Raw genomic sequence first — 16,783 nt, 5'->3', positions numbered from 1 at the left:
TTGGAATAGCAAAAAGTGAGAAAGCCACTAGCGCCCGTAGAAACGTCGTAGTTTATTTTTTGCCTCTTCCGAACTTCCGCTACTTGTAGCAACGACAAGCTAAACCGTGCATACCACTACATATCACAAACACAAAGAGAGAGCGCGCGAGTGCTGCGCTGCGGTGGGCAAAGTTGTGTATTGTGATTGGCCGTGCGTGAATGTGATCTTGTGTTTGCGGGCGCGCGCGCATTCATTTCTGTGTTTGTGTAGGTTTGTTGCGTTGACTGTGTTAAAGCGCACCAATCATAAATAAATACAGCACAAAATCGAGAAACGCTCGTGAATCTCGCCCAAAGTGGACCTTCCTTAGTAGGAGCGGACCTAATTCCAGGATAGCCCAGCGTCCGGTAGAGCGTAGCGTTCGCGGATACCACCTGATAACAACGAAGGACGCGACTTATTGAAACGTAGTTCCGTTTCTCCACCCGAAGTGGAAAAATGTGCAATTCTCCGTTTGCTCAGAAAGTAATGGAAGCAAAGTAGGCATTTGAGTTCGTCCACTTCGCATCAAGTTTTATCGCTAAAGAAAGTGACTGTTCGACATGCATTTGGCAGAATGTCGAAAATAAGCTTACGTTTGTCATATCGCGTGTACCACTGCGGGCCAGCGACTCTGTGATTAGAAGAGCCGTGGGCAGTGCAATACGTGGCTCGGTCGCAACCAAACCGCAACCGTCAATGTACCGTTGGAATCCATCGTGACAGTTTCCACTTTAATCGTACGTTTTCTTTGCCTTCTTTTCCGTGCATCCGGCCGCATCGCTAGGACAGCACACTGAAACAGGTACTGGTCTCTCCCGGGCCGGATCGGAATCCCGGCCTCGTTCTAGAAGGGCATGTTTACCACTTTTATCGGTTTAATTGGTAAGTTTGACAACACGGCGAGTGTGAAGATGTTAACAAGTTTATCTGTTTCGCACACGCACATATACATAAACGTCGTGAATTATTGTGCCACCCTTCAGGAACGGGTCTGCCCTTGGCATTGAACCATGCCAAAACAAGTTGCAATGTGTTGCTTCGCTGTTCTTTTTCCATGTTTTATTGTACGGGTTAACCGTTTGAAAGCAATTTAACTCCGGTGGCGTGGCGCAGTCCACTTTAGTTTTATTAAGCGGCCATTGATCTGATTCATGTTGATTTTGATAATTCTTTTATTCACATTTTTCTCTTCTCTTTGCTGTATAATCCAATAATCTGGTTAAAGATTTTGCACCTACTGAACACAGAACATTTTGCGGAAACTAACGGATAGGTCTAAATTTTTTATCCTTGATGAATTTTGCAGATATTCAATCATGGTGGGAGGTACCCTGCATCGCACACTTTTGTTCGCTGTTCAGTACCACCTTTGAGCTACCGGTGTTTGACATCGAGGTAACGCGAGGGGCTAGTATTCACAAAGTGGTAGATATTCATAAAGCTTTTCCTCCCGAATAGGACCTCGAAGAGGCACTGCTTACAGATACCGATGCCGAGGGACAAGTAGAACCAAAAGTGTATATCGCGCGCTTACTCCCAGATCTGATTGTAGCGCTACTAAAGGGATGTGACACACTTGCTCCGATCGTAGCGCACATCAGCCCGAGCAATTATCAGATGTTCCTGAGGCGCTTATTTAGACAAAAATGCCAGGTACGGTGTTGTTCATCGATCTCAGAATAATCTCACATCATGTGTGCTCTTCAATATTTTGTAGGAACATAGAGTTGAAAATCCGTTCAATACCGATACGGATTTCGAGAAGTTGCCGCTCCGCACTAAGATCCTGATTTTGAAATATTTGTGCGAATTCCGGCTTGATTCCGATGATGTGGCTTCGTTTTCTCTGTACGAACCCGACAGTATTCGCTTAGAACCGCTTGGGTAAGCATAGTGTTGTAACAGTTATCAATTCCTTACTACAATAACACACCTTATCGGTGGGTTTTTCGTTTCGCCAATAGATACGATCGTAACGGGTCATCCTATTGGCATTTTTTCGGTACACGGCTATACCGGGAAGACTACGTCCACGGGAAACATAAATCTGGAAGTACGAAGCCAACCGTCTGGCAGGTAATCTGCTTCTCGGAAGAAGATTGGCGCAATCTCGCACACAAGTTTGAAAACTCCACAGACCGTAAGGAACGAGCCCTACACGCACTATTGGTGGAAAACTTTTTGCCATACATTCCGAAGCTGTTTCGCGACAAGGAAAGAGTGCGAAGAGTTAAGTGAGTAAAGCACCGTGAAGCTAATAAATGGTTGTTCAGGTGAAGTTATGTGCATTTCCGTATGGCTACAGGCTTTTAGAGCGGAAAACCTCATCAAGGCTAAGACTCAAACGTGAAGAAAGAATCCTTCGTCAACAGCAACAAGTACAACAAACCAAACGCGAAAGTGAACAACCCGGCCCGTCGGAAGTACCAGAGGAAGAAAATCCTTCTAGGGGTCAACAGCTTGCCGAAGCACGCGCTAAGCGGGCCGAACGACGGTTAGAAGCAAAGCACTAACATAATTAAAACCAACATTTCAGACAAAGAGCGAAGGCAACTTAAACAGCCAAAAACATCGGAAACATGATCATTTCCGCTTCTCAGTGGCAGAAGGAATCGGAACAGTAATGGCAGAATCGGCGTATCATTTGTTCAAGAATAACCAACTCTCATGATATCCTACCATGATCATCTAACGGCCAAAGAAACAATTCACAAATACGGACATCCCTCATACCAACGACTGTGCATAGAAAGCGATCGCCAAGCGTCATCCCAAGCCGCCGTCGATCAGAAAGAGAGAAATGTTTGTCGATGAATAGAACGATGTTGCTTTAGTTACGTTTTGCTTTCTCTCGTCTGGGCTTTGCTTGCTTCTTATGTATGTATGCATGTTGTGTTTTTTATTATTTCACATTTTCTTCTAAGACGTTCCTTTAACAAATGGAAAAGTTTCATTTTAACAGCTGTATTATTAACAAACGCCTATCATTGCACCTAATTTACTGGAAGTTAACCAAACATTACGAACATCCAAGATGGCGATGCCTACATAAATTGATATTTCAATCACTTCAGTGCTCTTATCACGTCCGTTTTTGTGCCTTAGCTGCGTTGTAATATTACTTGCTACCATTCTTTTACTGGGCAATTTCTGTCAATAACAACATTAACGTATCATTAGTAGGCAAAGAAGGTGGCTACCATATTCAGCCAACCGTGCATTGTTAATGATAAACATAACATAATGAAACTTTTTGTTATATTTCATATTAGGGGAGTTTTCGCCTTCAAACTTAGGACTTGTTGTTTATTAATTACATCTTTTTATCTCTCTTTCCATTTTTTCCATCAGATCACGATCCAATTCCGTCACAAGTATAGTTACGACACATGCTAGCTCATCAGAGCCACCTCTGACGCCTGATTTTATTTTTCAGCCAAAAGAAAACGCATTCCGTAAAGAACTTTCTACATACCCTTACCTTCACACTACTAATTTGAGAGGTTCCACTTCTCCGTCAGTAGGTTCGCTCTTGCTAAAACAGGGCGAAGAGGAAGAAGACCACTTACAAGATACTATTAGCGGCAGCGGCAGCGGTCCTGCCAGAGAAACGAACCGTTCACCGTCCTGCGTCAGCCGTGAATCTGTTGATTCTGCAAGTAGTTATCGAAACAGCACTGGCAGCAGCAGCACCTTTGTGTCAGGAGAAAGCACGGTGCATGTACAAAGCCTGAGTGATTCTTTTTTCATCGCAAAACGCCACGACACCGACGACGATAGTGAGAGCTTGGATAACGTTGAAGCTGAGAATAACATCAACACTAATAACACTATTGACCACTGGCGAACTGCGGCAGAATCGCTTCTAGAGATCAAATCCCCAAACGCAGACAAACCACAACCAATTGACTCGAACAAAAAACATCAGAACCAAGGGCGGCGCGTATGCTCTACCGAATTGGAAAGTCTTCTTCGTTCGAACCATAATATGGCACCAACAGCGACGAAACTGCCCGGACGGCAGACCAATAACTCCCTTTCGTCTGTAACTGGACCCGTGATACTTCCATTTGCCGACGGTGGTATGCAGAAGGGTAGTTCAGCGGGCAGCAGCAATCATAATAACAACAACGGATCGACACCGGGTAATGGGAAAAGTGGAATAGAATCGGCAACAAACAACGGCGGACGGAAAGGCAAGAAAGGAGCAAAATCGGCACAGCATGTGTAAGTATCTTTCAGCAGTCGATGCAGTAGTGTTGTCTTTGCTTTTCATCACGAAAGAGACGTGATCGTGTGCTAAACGGTTGGTTATGGTTTCCTTAATATTGCTTGTTAGAAGGTCTTATAATATGCTTACACCCGGAAACATAATTCTCGTTAGTTTGATTTCTTATATGACTTATATTCATTTTGATTTGTTTGGTTCAATACAACTTCTAATAATCTAATTAAACTTTAGCTTAAATTATCTGCATTTAGTTGATATATTTGGCATGAATGTTAGCGTCAATAGTTATTAATGGCATACTATTGGTTTATTTTCTGCATAAAATGGTAATAATTCTTGTGCGACATGAATAGTTTTGTTTATATAACATGTATTTATTTATCTGTTCTGGTGTGGTTATCCACATTTTGTTTCTATCTGTCACCAAATGGGTGTTCATGTTGCGGTTGCTCTTTAAATTGCATATTAGTTTGGTAGTGTCGATTGCGTTTTATAAGAGTACATAAGTGTGGTATGTTTTGGTGTATTATAAAATAGACAATAACATTGATGCATCGGTTGTTTTCATTTTTCTCCCTATCACATCAACTTCATGACTTCGTTAATCATCATCCTCAACTGCACTGTATATAACCTGAATCACCAATGCACAACCTGGCGTATTTGGCCTATCCTGGCATTTACAAATGTATCTGTCAACCAACGACGTTACAATCGCACTCCATTCAACCTGATCTTCCGGGGTCGCGACGCACTGTGATCGATGGTTTCAACTGCACCTGTAAATCAAAATTCAAACTGATATTACAAACGCAAAAAACTCATCGCATCACATCGGTGTTCTGTGGGGTCACCTTTGGTATCGTTGGCGGTACCCACAATCTGCAGTTTTACCAAAACGACCTCATCCGCTTTCATATCGTCGTCTCTTAGCTTCACCGAAACGGATGAGGTACTGCAGATCGGCATGCATAAGGTGCTGGAAAGCATAAAAAACCACGACGATGCCTGGCCATTTATGGATCCAGTCGATGAGGATATCGCTCCACGATACTACTCCATCATTCGAAGGTACATTTATAGTTGATAGGTAGAAGTGTAATGAAAAATGCTTTCTAAATACAATAACTTGACATGTTAATAGGCCGATGGATCTACAGAAGATGGAGGAAAAGCTTGACAATGGAGAGTACGCCATGTTTGGAGATTTCCAGTACGATTTTAAACTGATCGTCAACAATTGCCGACTTTACAACGGGCAAGCCAATGGTAAAGTAAAAAAAAACTTATGCCGTGAACGGGACAACTCCACAGTACGATATTTTACGTGTTTTGCTTTTTCTTCAGAGTACACGGAGATGGTAAACAATCTTCAGCTGGCTTTTGAACGCGCCCGAAAGAAGTACTTCGATGAGAATTCTTCTGATGAAGAAATGATGACTCTCGAGCACCCGGATGTAAGCCGATCTAGTGCGGTCAAGGAGAAAGTGTCATCGTCGGTGCCCAACAAATCTGGCGATACGTCCAGCGGGGGTGGAAAGCCTAGTACAAAAGAAACTGGTAGTAATGCTGCTGGCAGCGGCACCAAAGCAGATAACACAGTGAAGGAAAAAACCAAGAAAAGTGGCAGTGCTGTGAATGTCAAAGGAGGAAGTAGTGCAAGTGGTAGTGCTACGGATGTCGATCGCGGACCTCTTAACAGTGGCGAAAGCAAAAAACAAACGACGACAGACAAAGCGAAGGATAACAAACCAAAACCAGTGAAGGGGGCAGTTCCTACAGCATCATCGGATCAAAAAGATGGGAAACATGGTGCGGCGACAAAGAAACAGAAACCGATCAAACATCCGGAAATGGCGGCAGATCCGAAACCTGCTCCCGAGCCGCTAGAAAATGAGAAAAGTGGATCGAGTGGTAATAAGAACTTGAAACGAAAGCGCAAAGAGAGGGAAAAGGCAAACAACAAAGTGAAAAGTAGAAAAGTGAAAACCGAAACAGGCGACGATCGGGGGGGTGATGTGGTGATGAAGGAAGAAGTGGATGTAAGAGCGGTGGAGAACAAAGAAGATGATGACTGGGGTGGCCCAGAGCGAAAACGTGCTAAAAAGGAACGGACGGAGCATGTGACGAAAAAAGTGCAGTCCAAGTCTGTTTCAGCGGCCGATGAGCGACACGAAGTGGTGTACCAAGATCACAAGGATTATTTAGTGCCTGTTCGGAGTGAACAATCAAAAATAGAAGGAGAAAAAAGGTCGGCCAAGGATGACGAGCAAGAAGATTATCCTGTGTACGAGAGTAAGAAGAAAGCTGCCATCAAAGCTCTTCAGCGACAGGAAAAAGAAAAGAAGAAATATAGTGCAAAGGTGAAGAAGGAAGAGAAAAAAACTAAAACTACTGTCAGTAGTAATAGTCTCAGTGGCACTGGCAAATATGGCAAGGGAAAGCACGAAATTCGGTCGCCGGTGCGACGATCACTATCGCGATCGCTGAGCCCTGCGCCGTTGCCTAAAATATCGAGAATCAGTGTCGAGTCACCAACTGCTACAAACTCAAACTCTCCACCGTCGGTGAGTCGATTGGGAAAGGATAGTACGAACGACAAGAGCAAAGCGCACAGATTGGTTACGAAAAAAACGAACAATAGAAACGATACAGAGTATGAAGAAACTCAAAAACGGGATGAGTCGAAACCGAAAAAAAGTGTGGCGCAAGCAAGAAGTGGTCCTGCCGGTAGCAAGGGGCAACAGAAAAAGGACACACGAAACAAACGAAAGGAAGGTGTTGCGAAGCCAGTCAAAACGTTCGAGAACGAGGTTGTTGTGGATGATAATAAAATCCCTGAATCAAACAGCGATAGCAGTGGAACTAATGCGGATGATGGGAGCGACTGCGAACAGGACAAGTTCAGCAGACAACGACAGAGTACTGGCGCGAATGCAGAAGAACTCAACGAAGATGGCGACCGAGAGGAATGTGGCCGAGGTAAAAAATCGGACAAATCTAAAAACAAAAAAAGCAAAAACAACAAAAACTCGGTAGAAAACAATAACGATGTTGAAGATCACCACCATCACCGGGGAAGTAAAAAAGGAAGAGGAAGTAAAGTGAAGGGAAAGGAGAAGAAAATTGACAAAAAATCTCACAAAAAAGACAAAGCTGGTCGTGGCAAGAAAAAATCAAAACCAACGTCTAGTTACTGGCGTAACCCAGTATCTAGCGGTGGCGAGGACGATGATAAGCAAGATGATGTGAAAACCACTGATGGGAGCAGCTGTCGTCGACAACAGGCTGTGGCAGAAGAACATAGCAAAAGTGCCTCAAACTGTGCTAAGCAAACAAGGGATTTCACGCATTACTCGATTCATTCGCACGACGGATTATCGAGAAGTGCCTCCCGGTCGCCAAGTCCGATTGGTTCTTACTTTTCCGATCAATCGGAAGATAATGATGACGAAATGGATGATGGTTGTAGTAAAATACCTAAGGGATTACTTGATCGGCCGATCACTCCCGACATCAAGGATAAGTTTGATCTCATCAAGGAACGCCGGAACCGTGCTGCAGCTGCTGCCGCAGTCGCTGCCGCAGCCAAAGCCAAGGCCAAACAAACCAAAGTTAAAACAAAAGCCAAGGAAACTGCCACTGGCACGAGCCCGGGCAAAAAAGGCAAACAGAAAACACAAAATCGTGGCCAACAAGAGCAACAGTTGGATGTGGCCGTTGCGGTTTCCATTACAGCAAGTGCCTCGGGTAGCAAACATCCCAAAAAACGTCATCAACAGCAACACCAACAAGACCAGGAGAACGAGAAGCCTGCGGTGGAGATGGCGAAACAGAAGAGCAGTCCCATTGGTAGTGCGAAGGGGAAAAAGAAACGCGACAAATCCATCGAACAGTCGGCTTACGGAACACTGGACACTTCATCTTCGTGGAACAAAGCGCATGAGAAGAAGCGTCCGACGGATTCGAAAAAAGTCGACCGAAGCATCGAGTATGAGTTCGTCGACGAAGCTGCATACGATCCCGTCAGTCCTTCGATAGTGCCCGGTAAGCCGGACCCCGACAGACGTACGTCACACGCTTCCGCCGGAGTGAAGGCGAAAGCAGCACATAAGAGACCACTGGCAGCTGGCGCAGTATCGGTTTCACAAAAACATGCCAAACCAAACGCGAAACCAACAGCGGCCATGATCACCAAAACATCCGGAGGCGTAAGCAGTGCGTCGAAAGGTGCTATGGTTCCAGCAGCTGCTGCTGGTGGGGCCAACATGGAAGAATTGGAGTTGGAAACGGAGCAAACACTGAAGGACATCAACAAATGGCTGGAGAACACACCACGCTTCCCAGAATACAGTTCCGCAAGTAACTCACCATCGCGCTACATCATGGACGACTTCGACAGCGTTCCAGTAAAGATCGAGGATACCGACTTTCGAAAACCAATTCCACTCTCTCAGCTTCCTGCGTCCGCAACGGCGGTCAGTGAATCGAGTGACAAAAGATCATCGGGCCCATCGGCAGCGGTTAGTCCGTTGCGTGGATCCAGTCCCGCGCTGGCAGCCATGGCTGCTCCACCAACAGCATTCTCTCCCAAATCGAGCACCACCGGTGCATCGGCGAAACCGATTGGCGAGCGTGCGGGTCTCAGTGCCTCACAACATTCTAGTGGCGCCATCGAAACATCTCTTAAAGACACCACCAACAGTGGGAAAGACTCCACCACGACCAACATGAAAAGTGTGGGGTCGGCTAACCACACGATACTTGGGCCGCCACCCATCATTCCAGCGCATTCGCAGAAGAAGGAAGTAAAAGAACCGAAGCGAAAAACACTGAAGGAAAAGCTGTCGCAGCTCGGTGGTCGAAAACGTGACCTGCACCGAACGATCGATCGGCTGCAACCGGGCAAGACAAAGGGCAACCTGATCGGTACAATGCAGAATCTCAACAAACCGGACGATTTGTTCGCAATCGGTGGTGGCTCCGGCGGTAACGGCGCTGCTGGTGGTGGAGGTGGAGCTAATGGGAGCGCTGGGTCCGGGAACAGCGGTGCTTTGGGCAAGTTCAAGGAGGTTAAGAACTCGCTTATAGTCAAGACGGACGAATCGAAACCGAAGCTCAGTCTCGGCACCGTTCTAAACACGGAAGGGTTCGGCATCGTGCAGCAACACAACTTCGCGGACGATGTGAAGGATGACGTGGAGGCGGAGGATTTCGAAACCCGGCGCTCAGAGCGGAAGCCAGAAGAGGAAAATACGACTGTGGACGAACCTGCGACTAAATCATCGCCGATGTTTCTGTCCAAACTCAGTAATGGAAGTGCGAACAGTGATGTGGGAATTCAAAAAACGACTTCTACGACTGGAAAGACTGAAGACGGCAACAATGCCAGCAGCACGCCGGGAGACAAGGAGCAAGCCGCAAAGCTTTGTTCCGCAGACGAGGGTTCATTCACCAAGGAGAAAGCGGCGAAGAAGGAAAATGGTGCCACCAAACCTACAGCAGCCACATTACCAGCGGAAGGAAAGGACGGGGTGTCCAAGGGAGCTGACAAACCTTCCGCTACCCCCAACTTAAGCGCTTGGTTCAAGGCGTTCGGTGTTCCAAAGAAACCGAAAAAATCGGAAGACTCGGACGAACCCGGCAAGGCGTCTCCGGCTAGTGAAAAGAGTAAGGGTAACGAACAAACACCCCCCACGTCCGAATCGTCTTTGGCACCCTCGGTACCCGGTGGCCTGGAAGGCTCAAATTATACGTCGCTCTCTGCACCACCGCGCCAACGAAAGGCCAGCACCGGCAGCACGGTTAGCGAACGGTCGTCATACAGTCAGGACCCGGACAGCCCTCGGATCGGAATTGACGAACGGATCGGTGGCTATCCCGGTCCATATCCCAGCCCGATTGGTGCCTCACCTATCATGACTTCGCCGAAGCTGGACGAGTCGCAAAAAAGTCCATACCATCCAATGAACGGTGCCATCAAGGTGGGCTTCTATCAGGACACGACGCAGAAGAGCAGCCCGGAAAAGAGCTGCAGTCCGCGGGATATGCCTTCCTCATACCCGCAGTACTCGCAGCATCTGTACACCTCGAACACAGCCAGTGGGAACGCCACGAACAGCGGTTCGCTATACGGTAGTTACGGTTACGGTGGCATAAGTAGCGGAACACCTGGCCCTTCCACTTCTTCCGCAATCACAGGAAGCACGTCCACTACGCTCGAGGAAGCAACTCGACGACAAAACAACAACAACAGTGTTAGCGGTGCGGCAAGTACCGAAAGCGCCGGGGGAACGACACCAGCTGATAGCTTCAAGGGCTACGGGAAGGAACTAAAGTCACCCGTCGATTTCTACGATCAGTACAAACAACCGGCTTCGCAGGAGTCCGATTACAACTCTTCGATGAGTCCGAGTACAAATCCCAACTCTCCATATCACAACCCAGCGTCCTCGCCGTACCATCAACAACCGAACTCACCCTCCTGCTATCAACAGCAATCGAACCAAGCGTCCTCTCCGTACAACCAACAGCAGCAACATCAACAATCGTTGGCGTCTCCAGCCTCGTCTGGGCCTTTGTCACCCTACAGCACGAGCTCGGTGACTCCCAACCCGCCGACGGTACCGCACAGTCCGACCAGCCAGGCAGGGCTCGGTGGACATTCGCCGTACAACAACTCGTCTCAAGCACATTCCCCGTATCATGGAGGGGCCAACAACAACCAGGCCCCACCACCACAATCGACATCGTCCGGAACTGTGGCCGGTGGTCCAAAGTCCAAACCGAACACACCGCTGCACCAAAGCCCCAACTCTCCGTTCTCCCAGTCGAACCAAAGCTCTCCTTACTCGCAGCAGGACCCCAACTCGCCCTATTCGCAAGGCCAACTGTCCCCGTTCCAACCGATGTCACCGAAACCCTCGCAACCAACGGTAGCGACGAGTGCTTCGGGCGGTCAAAGCAGCATCAAACTGGCACCGCCCATCATCACACCTCAGCAGGCGGCAGCCGCGGCTGGAGTAATACTTCCAGTTGAGGCGGTTGCTCAAAATCTGGCCACTCCCGCGAGCGGCGGATCGACGGCATCCTCTTCGCAACACCAGGCAACATCGACACCACCACAAATCAATCCTCACCACCAACATCACAACCATCAGTCCGCATCGTCGTCGTCTCATTGGAGTCACCAGGGTCACTACAATCCTTACCTTCCGACCGGAAGTGGCGATCCGGGCAGTAGTGGTAGCAGCAGCGCTATGCTAATGCCCCCCGCTCCTGCGCATATGCCGAATGCCACATCCTCTCAAGCGCAGCAGCCCCAGCAAGCCCACCACAATGCCCACCAGCATCCTTCACCTGCCCACGCACATCAGCAGCATCATGACCAACAGCAACAATCACACCCTCACACACAGCAACACCAACATCCTCCTTTGCAAAACCATCATCAGCGCCAGCCGCACCACGCTCTGGCAGCCGCGGGCCAACAGCAGCACAGCCATCTCAGCAACCTGCTGATGGGTGGCAACAGCAATCCGTACGCTTCCACTTACGGTCGTCCCTATGACCTCAACTCTGCTTCGGCTGCCCCGGCTAACCTTGAGCATCAACATCATCACTCTGCCCATCACCACCAGCAGCAACACCATCACCCGCAACATCAACACCAGCAACATCAGCAGCATTCGTCGAAGGTGCCGGAAATGATAAATCTTGGCTACAGTGAACCGGAAGCGACCGGCAACAACAGTAATGTATCGGCAGCGCCTGCTTCGATCCCCAAACAGCAAGACGTGCCAATGAACATGGAAACTACCGGTGGTGCGTTAACACTGAGTGGCAAAAACAAGCATCCGGGTGGCACAGACGGAAAGGAAAGTGCGAGCAAGCAGCCGTTACCACAGCAACATCCCCAGCAGTCTTACGACACCCCGCTAATAGATTACGCTGGAGCAATGGATGCTTCGATCAGCAAATCGAAATCATTCGATGTGTTTAACCGTTCGGCCCCGATGAACTATCCCCGAGGATTCGGCAGCAACCATGCTGCTGCGCCACCAATCAACAGCGGAGCAGGCGGTGGTGTCGGTAGCAGTCCCGTCGGTTACGATCATCATGGTAACAACATAAACAAAGCACACGAACAACATGGTGCGCCCAGTTACAACATGCAATCGTCGAGTACAACGGGCACCACAACGGCGCCATCCGCTTTAGCAAGTGCGAAAGGAGCTAGCGGGGGTCAACCTTCGGAGCTTATGCTGTCACGCTACGATCAGCGAAGTCCTCAACAAATCCAGTTGCACCCGCAGCAGCAGCAACAGTCGGCGAACAATATGGATCTCAGTAGCAGTGGTGCCAACAGTGCCGGGAGCAGCGGCAGCAGCACGACGGGATATAAACCCTACAGCTCGGCAATTTCGGGCCCGGCGGCAAATTTAATGGATCCTTCGATCCGCAATCTCACCTCTCTTTCGTCGCTGTACAATCCGGATGATCGGTTGCTGGGAGCGCCCGGTGCTGGTGCACTACCGACAGCTACGGCCGGCTACTACGACAAAAGTATCCCACCTACGGCGCACATGTACCCCAAGAACCTTGCTCCGACCGGATCGTCGTCGGCAGCGGTGGCCGCTGCAACCGCCACTACGTCAACGTTGCAGCAAATGTTTAACAGCACCATGGCAGCGACTTCTTCAATGGCCTACAGTCGCAGTGGCGAGCAGCAAAATACAGCCTATGTACCCCCTGGTTACCACCACCAGTCCCAACAACAACCCCCTCAACAGCAACAAACCATGAACACACCGGGTATTCCATCGCAAAAGATGATCCACGGGAGCGGCGTACCTTCATCGGATTGCAATCCCAACAGTGACCCGCAGCCATCGGTGGTGCCACCACCTGCCAAGCCGAAAAGGACACGGAAGAAGAAAGATCCTAGCCAGGATCTGCTTGCCCAGCAACAACAGCACCAGCCGTCATTGCATCAACAGCAGCCGAACCAGCTACACGGACACCAACAGCAGACTGCCCATCAGGGATTCCAGTCTTATAGCGGTTTGAAGCCCGGTGCCAATCCAGTGTCCGTAGCGTCCCCGGCGATTGGTAATATGGTCGGTGGTACTAGCGGCACCGGCATGGGCGGCAGTCACCCGACGGGAAGTGCCGAGGCTTCCGCCATTTCACTCAAGACGACCAACGTACCGGGGAGTGCCTTCAACTTTGGAACTGGGCCATCGGGACTTGGGCTACCCGGTAGTCTGTACGGCGATACTTCCGTGGCAAGTGCCGCGTACCTCGATGATGCGTATCGCAACACACAAAATCCTTACTATCTTCCTCCACCGAGTCATCGTGGTCCCCCCGTCGACGATAAACTTGCGTCGGTAGTGAATGCCGCCGGTACTTCGCAGGGAGTACCTGCTCCGCGTACAGTCGCGGAAGCGGCAGCCGCAGCTGCCGCTTCGGCTGCCGCATCCGTAGTACATCCTCCACCGCCATCAGCCGGTTCACCGTACCACCAGTTTCTTGCGTCGCATCACGGCTCACGACCGTACCAGTTCATGAACCAGCTCGATCCAATCCACCAACAATACCTCCAACGGCAGCAGGATGAGCTGCGCGCCCAAATGATGCTCAATCAGGGACTACTCGGGCCTCCGGGCCCCGCTCCGCCCAGCGCCTACGGTCAAGCAAGCTATCATCCGGCTCTCGGTATGCACAAACCGTACGATGCCATGAACAGCATGAACCGTCCGCCGTTCCTCTAACGTCAACCAGCAGTTTGAAGGAATCCACTAAGATCAAGGTGCGAGCTAAACTCGACGCGAAGGGTAAGTTTGCCAGATAATCGGAAAAAGAATATCAACACCTTTCCGACGCACGATTTGCGTACGTCTCAGTTCAAGGGTCATGAGCCGTATATGTTACAAACAAAATGAAAACGAGTTTCCCAAATTCGTTTAGTGTTGTATGCCTTTTTAACCAACTACAAATACTCGTCGTATTAAGTGCATCATTATGCTAGTGGTGTAGCGTCACACTTGTTCGTTTTGTTTTTTAAGCGCAAACTAAGAACACACTGTTGATTTAAACGTATCAGTATACTTGTTGCGGTCTCATGTTGATTTTCTTTTTTTTTTGTTTTGTACTTGATGTAGTCGATTTGGTCAAACCTTGTTACAGAAAAGGGACCAAGGAAAAGCAAAACATGAATATTTGAAGATTGCTTTTACCGCCTTTGCTGAGGTGTTACAAACGGGTTAATTTCAGCAACGGTGTAGCAAGGGGATCTTTGTATAAACAAAAGCTCCTGATTCCAGTATAGGATTGAAATCACGAATCATTCGCTTTGAGTTTCTCCTCATAAACTAGAATTGAAAGCAAGTCGTTCTGACTTTCAATCGGTGCATAGATTTAATTGTACGTAAGTGTTAGCAACTTGCAGCAGGTGTACCCCGAAAAGTGCTGTTAATCTTTGGACGCACTTGGCGTGGATTTGTATAGGTTTTCCTTGGTTCGTCTTAAAATCGAGTAAATTAATATAATTAGTGACTCACTGTTTGTATCCTTCGTTTGCTTTGTTTGCATTCATCCAGAAAAGTAAAGGTTTCAGGTATCCCGATAATGAACAATGCATTGTATTGTATGTACAACTGAAAATGGAAAGCAAACCCCTCATAGACAGGCGGATCACATTCCTACGTTTGGACGGAGAATTACAATGCCATATATGCATCGTGAACGTTTGTTAGCGTAGCAGAATTGTTAGTTCATGCAGTAATAATGAGTGCATTGTGCAGTAATGAAAACAAAAACATTATAAAATAATCTCACCAAAAACACAAAACAAATATTGCGGTAACGTTGCACAAAATGACAAAAGCATAGGGAAACCCGAAACTGGTAATTTTATATGTAAAATACAGCCCCTTTACGCCTTATTTATGACAAGAACTATTCTTCCAGTAGCAAAGATATGAAACATAGTGAACAAAAAATGAGGAACCAGTGTAACAGATCTTTAAAAAACCGAAAAATCTGAAAAAAATGGTATAGCTATAATGTTTAAATGTGGAAGAGTTGTTCAAATTGCCCACATGAGGTCTCTATTTATATTTTATGATACTTATGCGAACCGTACCTTCCTATCGATACGTGTGCTTAAGGGCGAAATTAAGAGGACGATCTGATCTAGAGTTTAAACCAATGAAACGGTGTGTGTAGCTTTGGTTTGTGTACAGCGCAATACACTTCTAACAAATACTGTAAACAAAATAGGTTATAGAAAACAACAGGAATACATTTGTAAGGCACAAAAATTAGGACGTGAATAGAACAAAAGTCCCCGAACGGAACTATTCCGGCAGAGTGTCAGCGAGAGACGAGGTTCTGTGAATCGAAATTTTAAGCAGACACGCGCCGTGTGGTGCCGCTTAGTTTCCACTTACCTAGTTGTTCCATTGTAAATAATGAAATATCGTATGTCACACTCGCGGTATTACTCGTGTACTGAAGGATCGAAAAATTAGGAAAGGCCTTCGTGTGTGCACGCTACGGTTGAAAAGAACAATCGTTAACTCTTGAGTCAGAAACTCCACATACAAAGTAGCGTAATTTAGCATTGAAGTGACAAAAAGTCTAAAGTACGACAAAAAATACGGCGCAGAAACACAGTGCTTAGAATCATAGAACGGTCATCAACATAATATCAGTTATGTGTTTTAAGTAAACATTTACATTCATTACTTCCAATGATAAAGCCTCATGCACATCAATATACCCTTATGTTCCAGAAACCGGCTGACATTGTTTCTGGGACGAGTAGACGAGATAAATCAAAACTACAGGCGGAAGAGTATTTGAACCTGCTTTCCGTACATACTCCTTAATTTGGCATAAGTGTTTATGGGCCTGTCGTGTGCACCGGTTCACGAAAACCTTTAAAAAAAACTGTCACGCAATGATAGTTGAGACGTTCAAGAGCAAAGCTAAGCTACAATTAGAACTGGACGCAGTCACAACTGCGCAATGCGCGTTGTGGTCAGTCTTTATGTTGTCCTTATTTTGTTTGTTGCCTGTTGTGTTCGTGTAAATACGCTTCTGTAAATGTGTTCTACACACTACAGAATACTTAAAATGCGGAGTAAAGCGAATAACTTTTTGAAGCCAATCGACAATTCGTTTCATTCAGTAAGTAAGAAAATTTAAAAGTTTGCATACTAATATTCGAGAAAATATATTCGATACGTTGATTTTTATGTTCACTTGTTTTTATCATCTTACGCCACAGAAACGGAGAACAGTGTGGAAACTGTAGTGCAAAAGCTAAAATAAGGTAACTGTAAACAATAAAAATGATACAAATAAAAACCTAAAAAACAAATAAAGTATATAGTGAATTATAAAGAAAGCAACTATGACGGTATGCATATACTTCGAGAAACAACATTCCTTCTACATTGAACGACTTAATTTATATTTTGTACATAGCAGAAACAGCTGTTCACTCACATAAAAGGA

General features: G+C 47.1%; 1 protein-coding gene across 1 annotated transcript; it reads left to right on the top strand.

Moving 5' to 3' along the window:
* Positions 1 to 844: 844 nt before the first annotated feature.
* Positions 845 to 16,597, top strand: LOC131215423 (uncharacterized). Its single transcript, XM_058209812.1, has 13 exons — positions 845 to 906; positions 1,331 to 1,419; positions 1,483 to 1,677; positions 1,742 to 1,908; positions 1,989 to 2,258; positions 2,330 to 2,518; positions 3,376 to 4,247; positions 5,110 to 5,326; positions 5,400 to 5,524; positions 5,603 to 8,720; positions 8,757 to 10,528; positions 10,559 to 12,012; positions 12,046 to 16,597. The coding sequence occupies exons 1-13, from the start codon at positions 879 to 881 to the stop codon at positions 14,029 to 14,031; spliced, it is 10,482 nt and encodes a 3,493-aa protein (XP_058065795.1). The 5' UTR covers positions 845 to 878; the 3' UTR covers positions 14,032 to 16,597.
* The last annotated feature ends 186 nt before the right edge of the window (positions 16,598 to 16,783 follow it).

The sequence above is a fragment of the Anopheles bellator genome, chromosome 1 (assembly GCF_943735745.2).
Source record: "Anopheles bellator chromosome 1, idAnoBellAS_SP24_06.2, whole genome shotgun sequence".
Taxonomy (NCBI): Eukaryota; Metazoa; Arthropoda; class Insecta; order Diptera; family Culicidae; genus Anopheles; species Anopheles bellator.
Note: the sequence above shows the minus strand (reverse complement) of the source record. Positions and strands in the feature narration are given on the sequence as shown.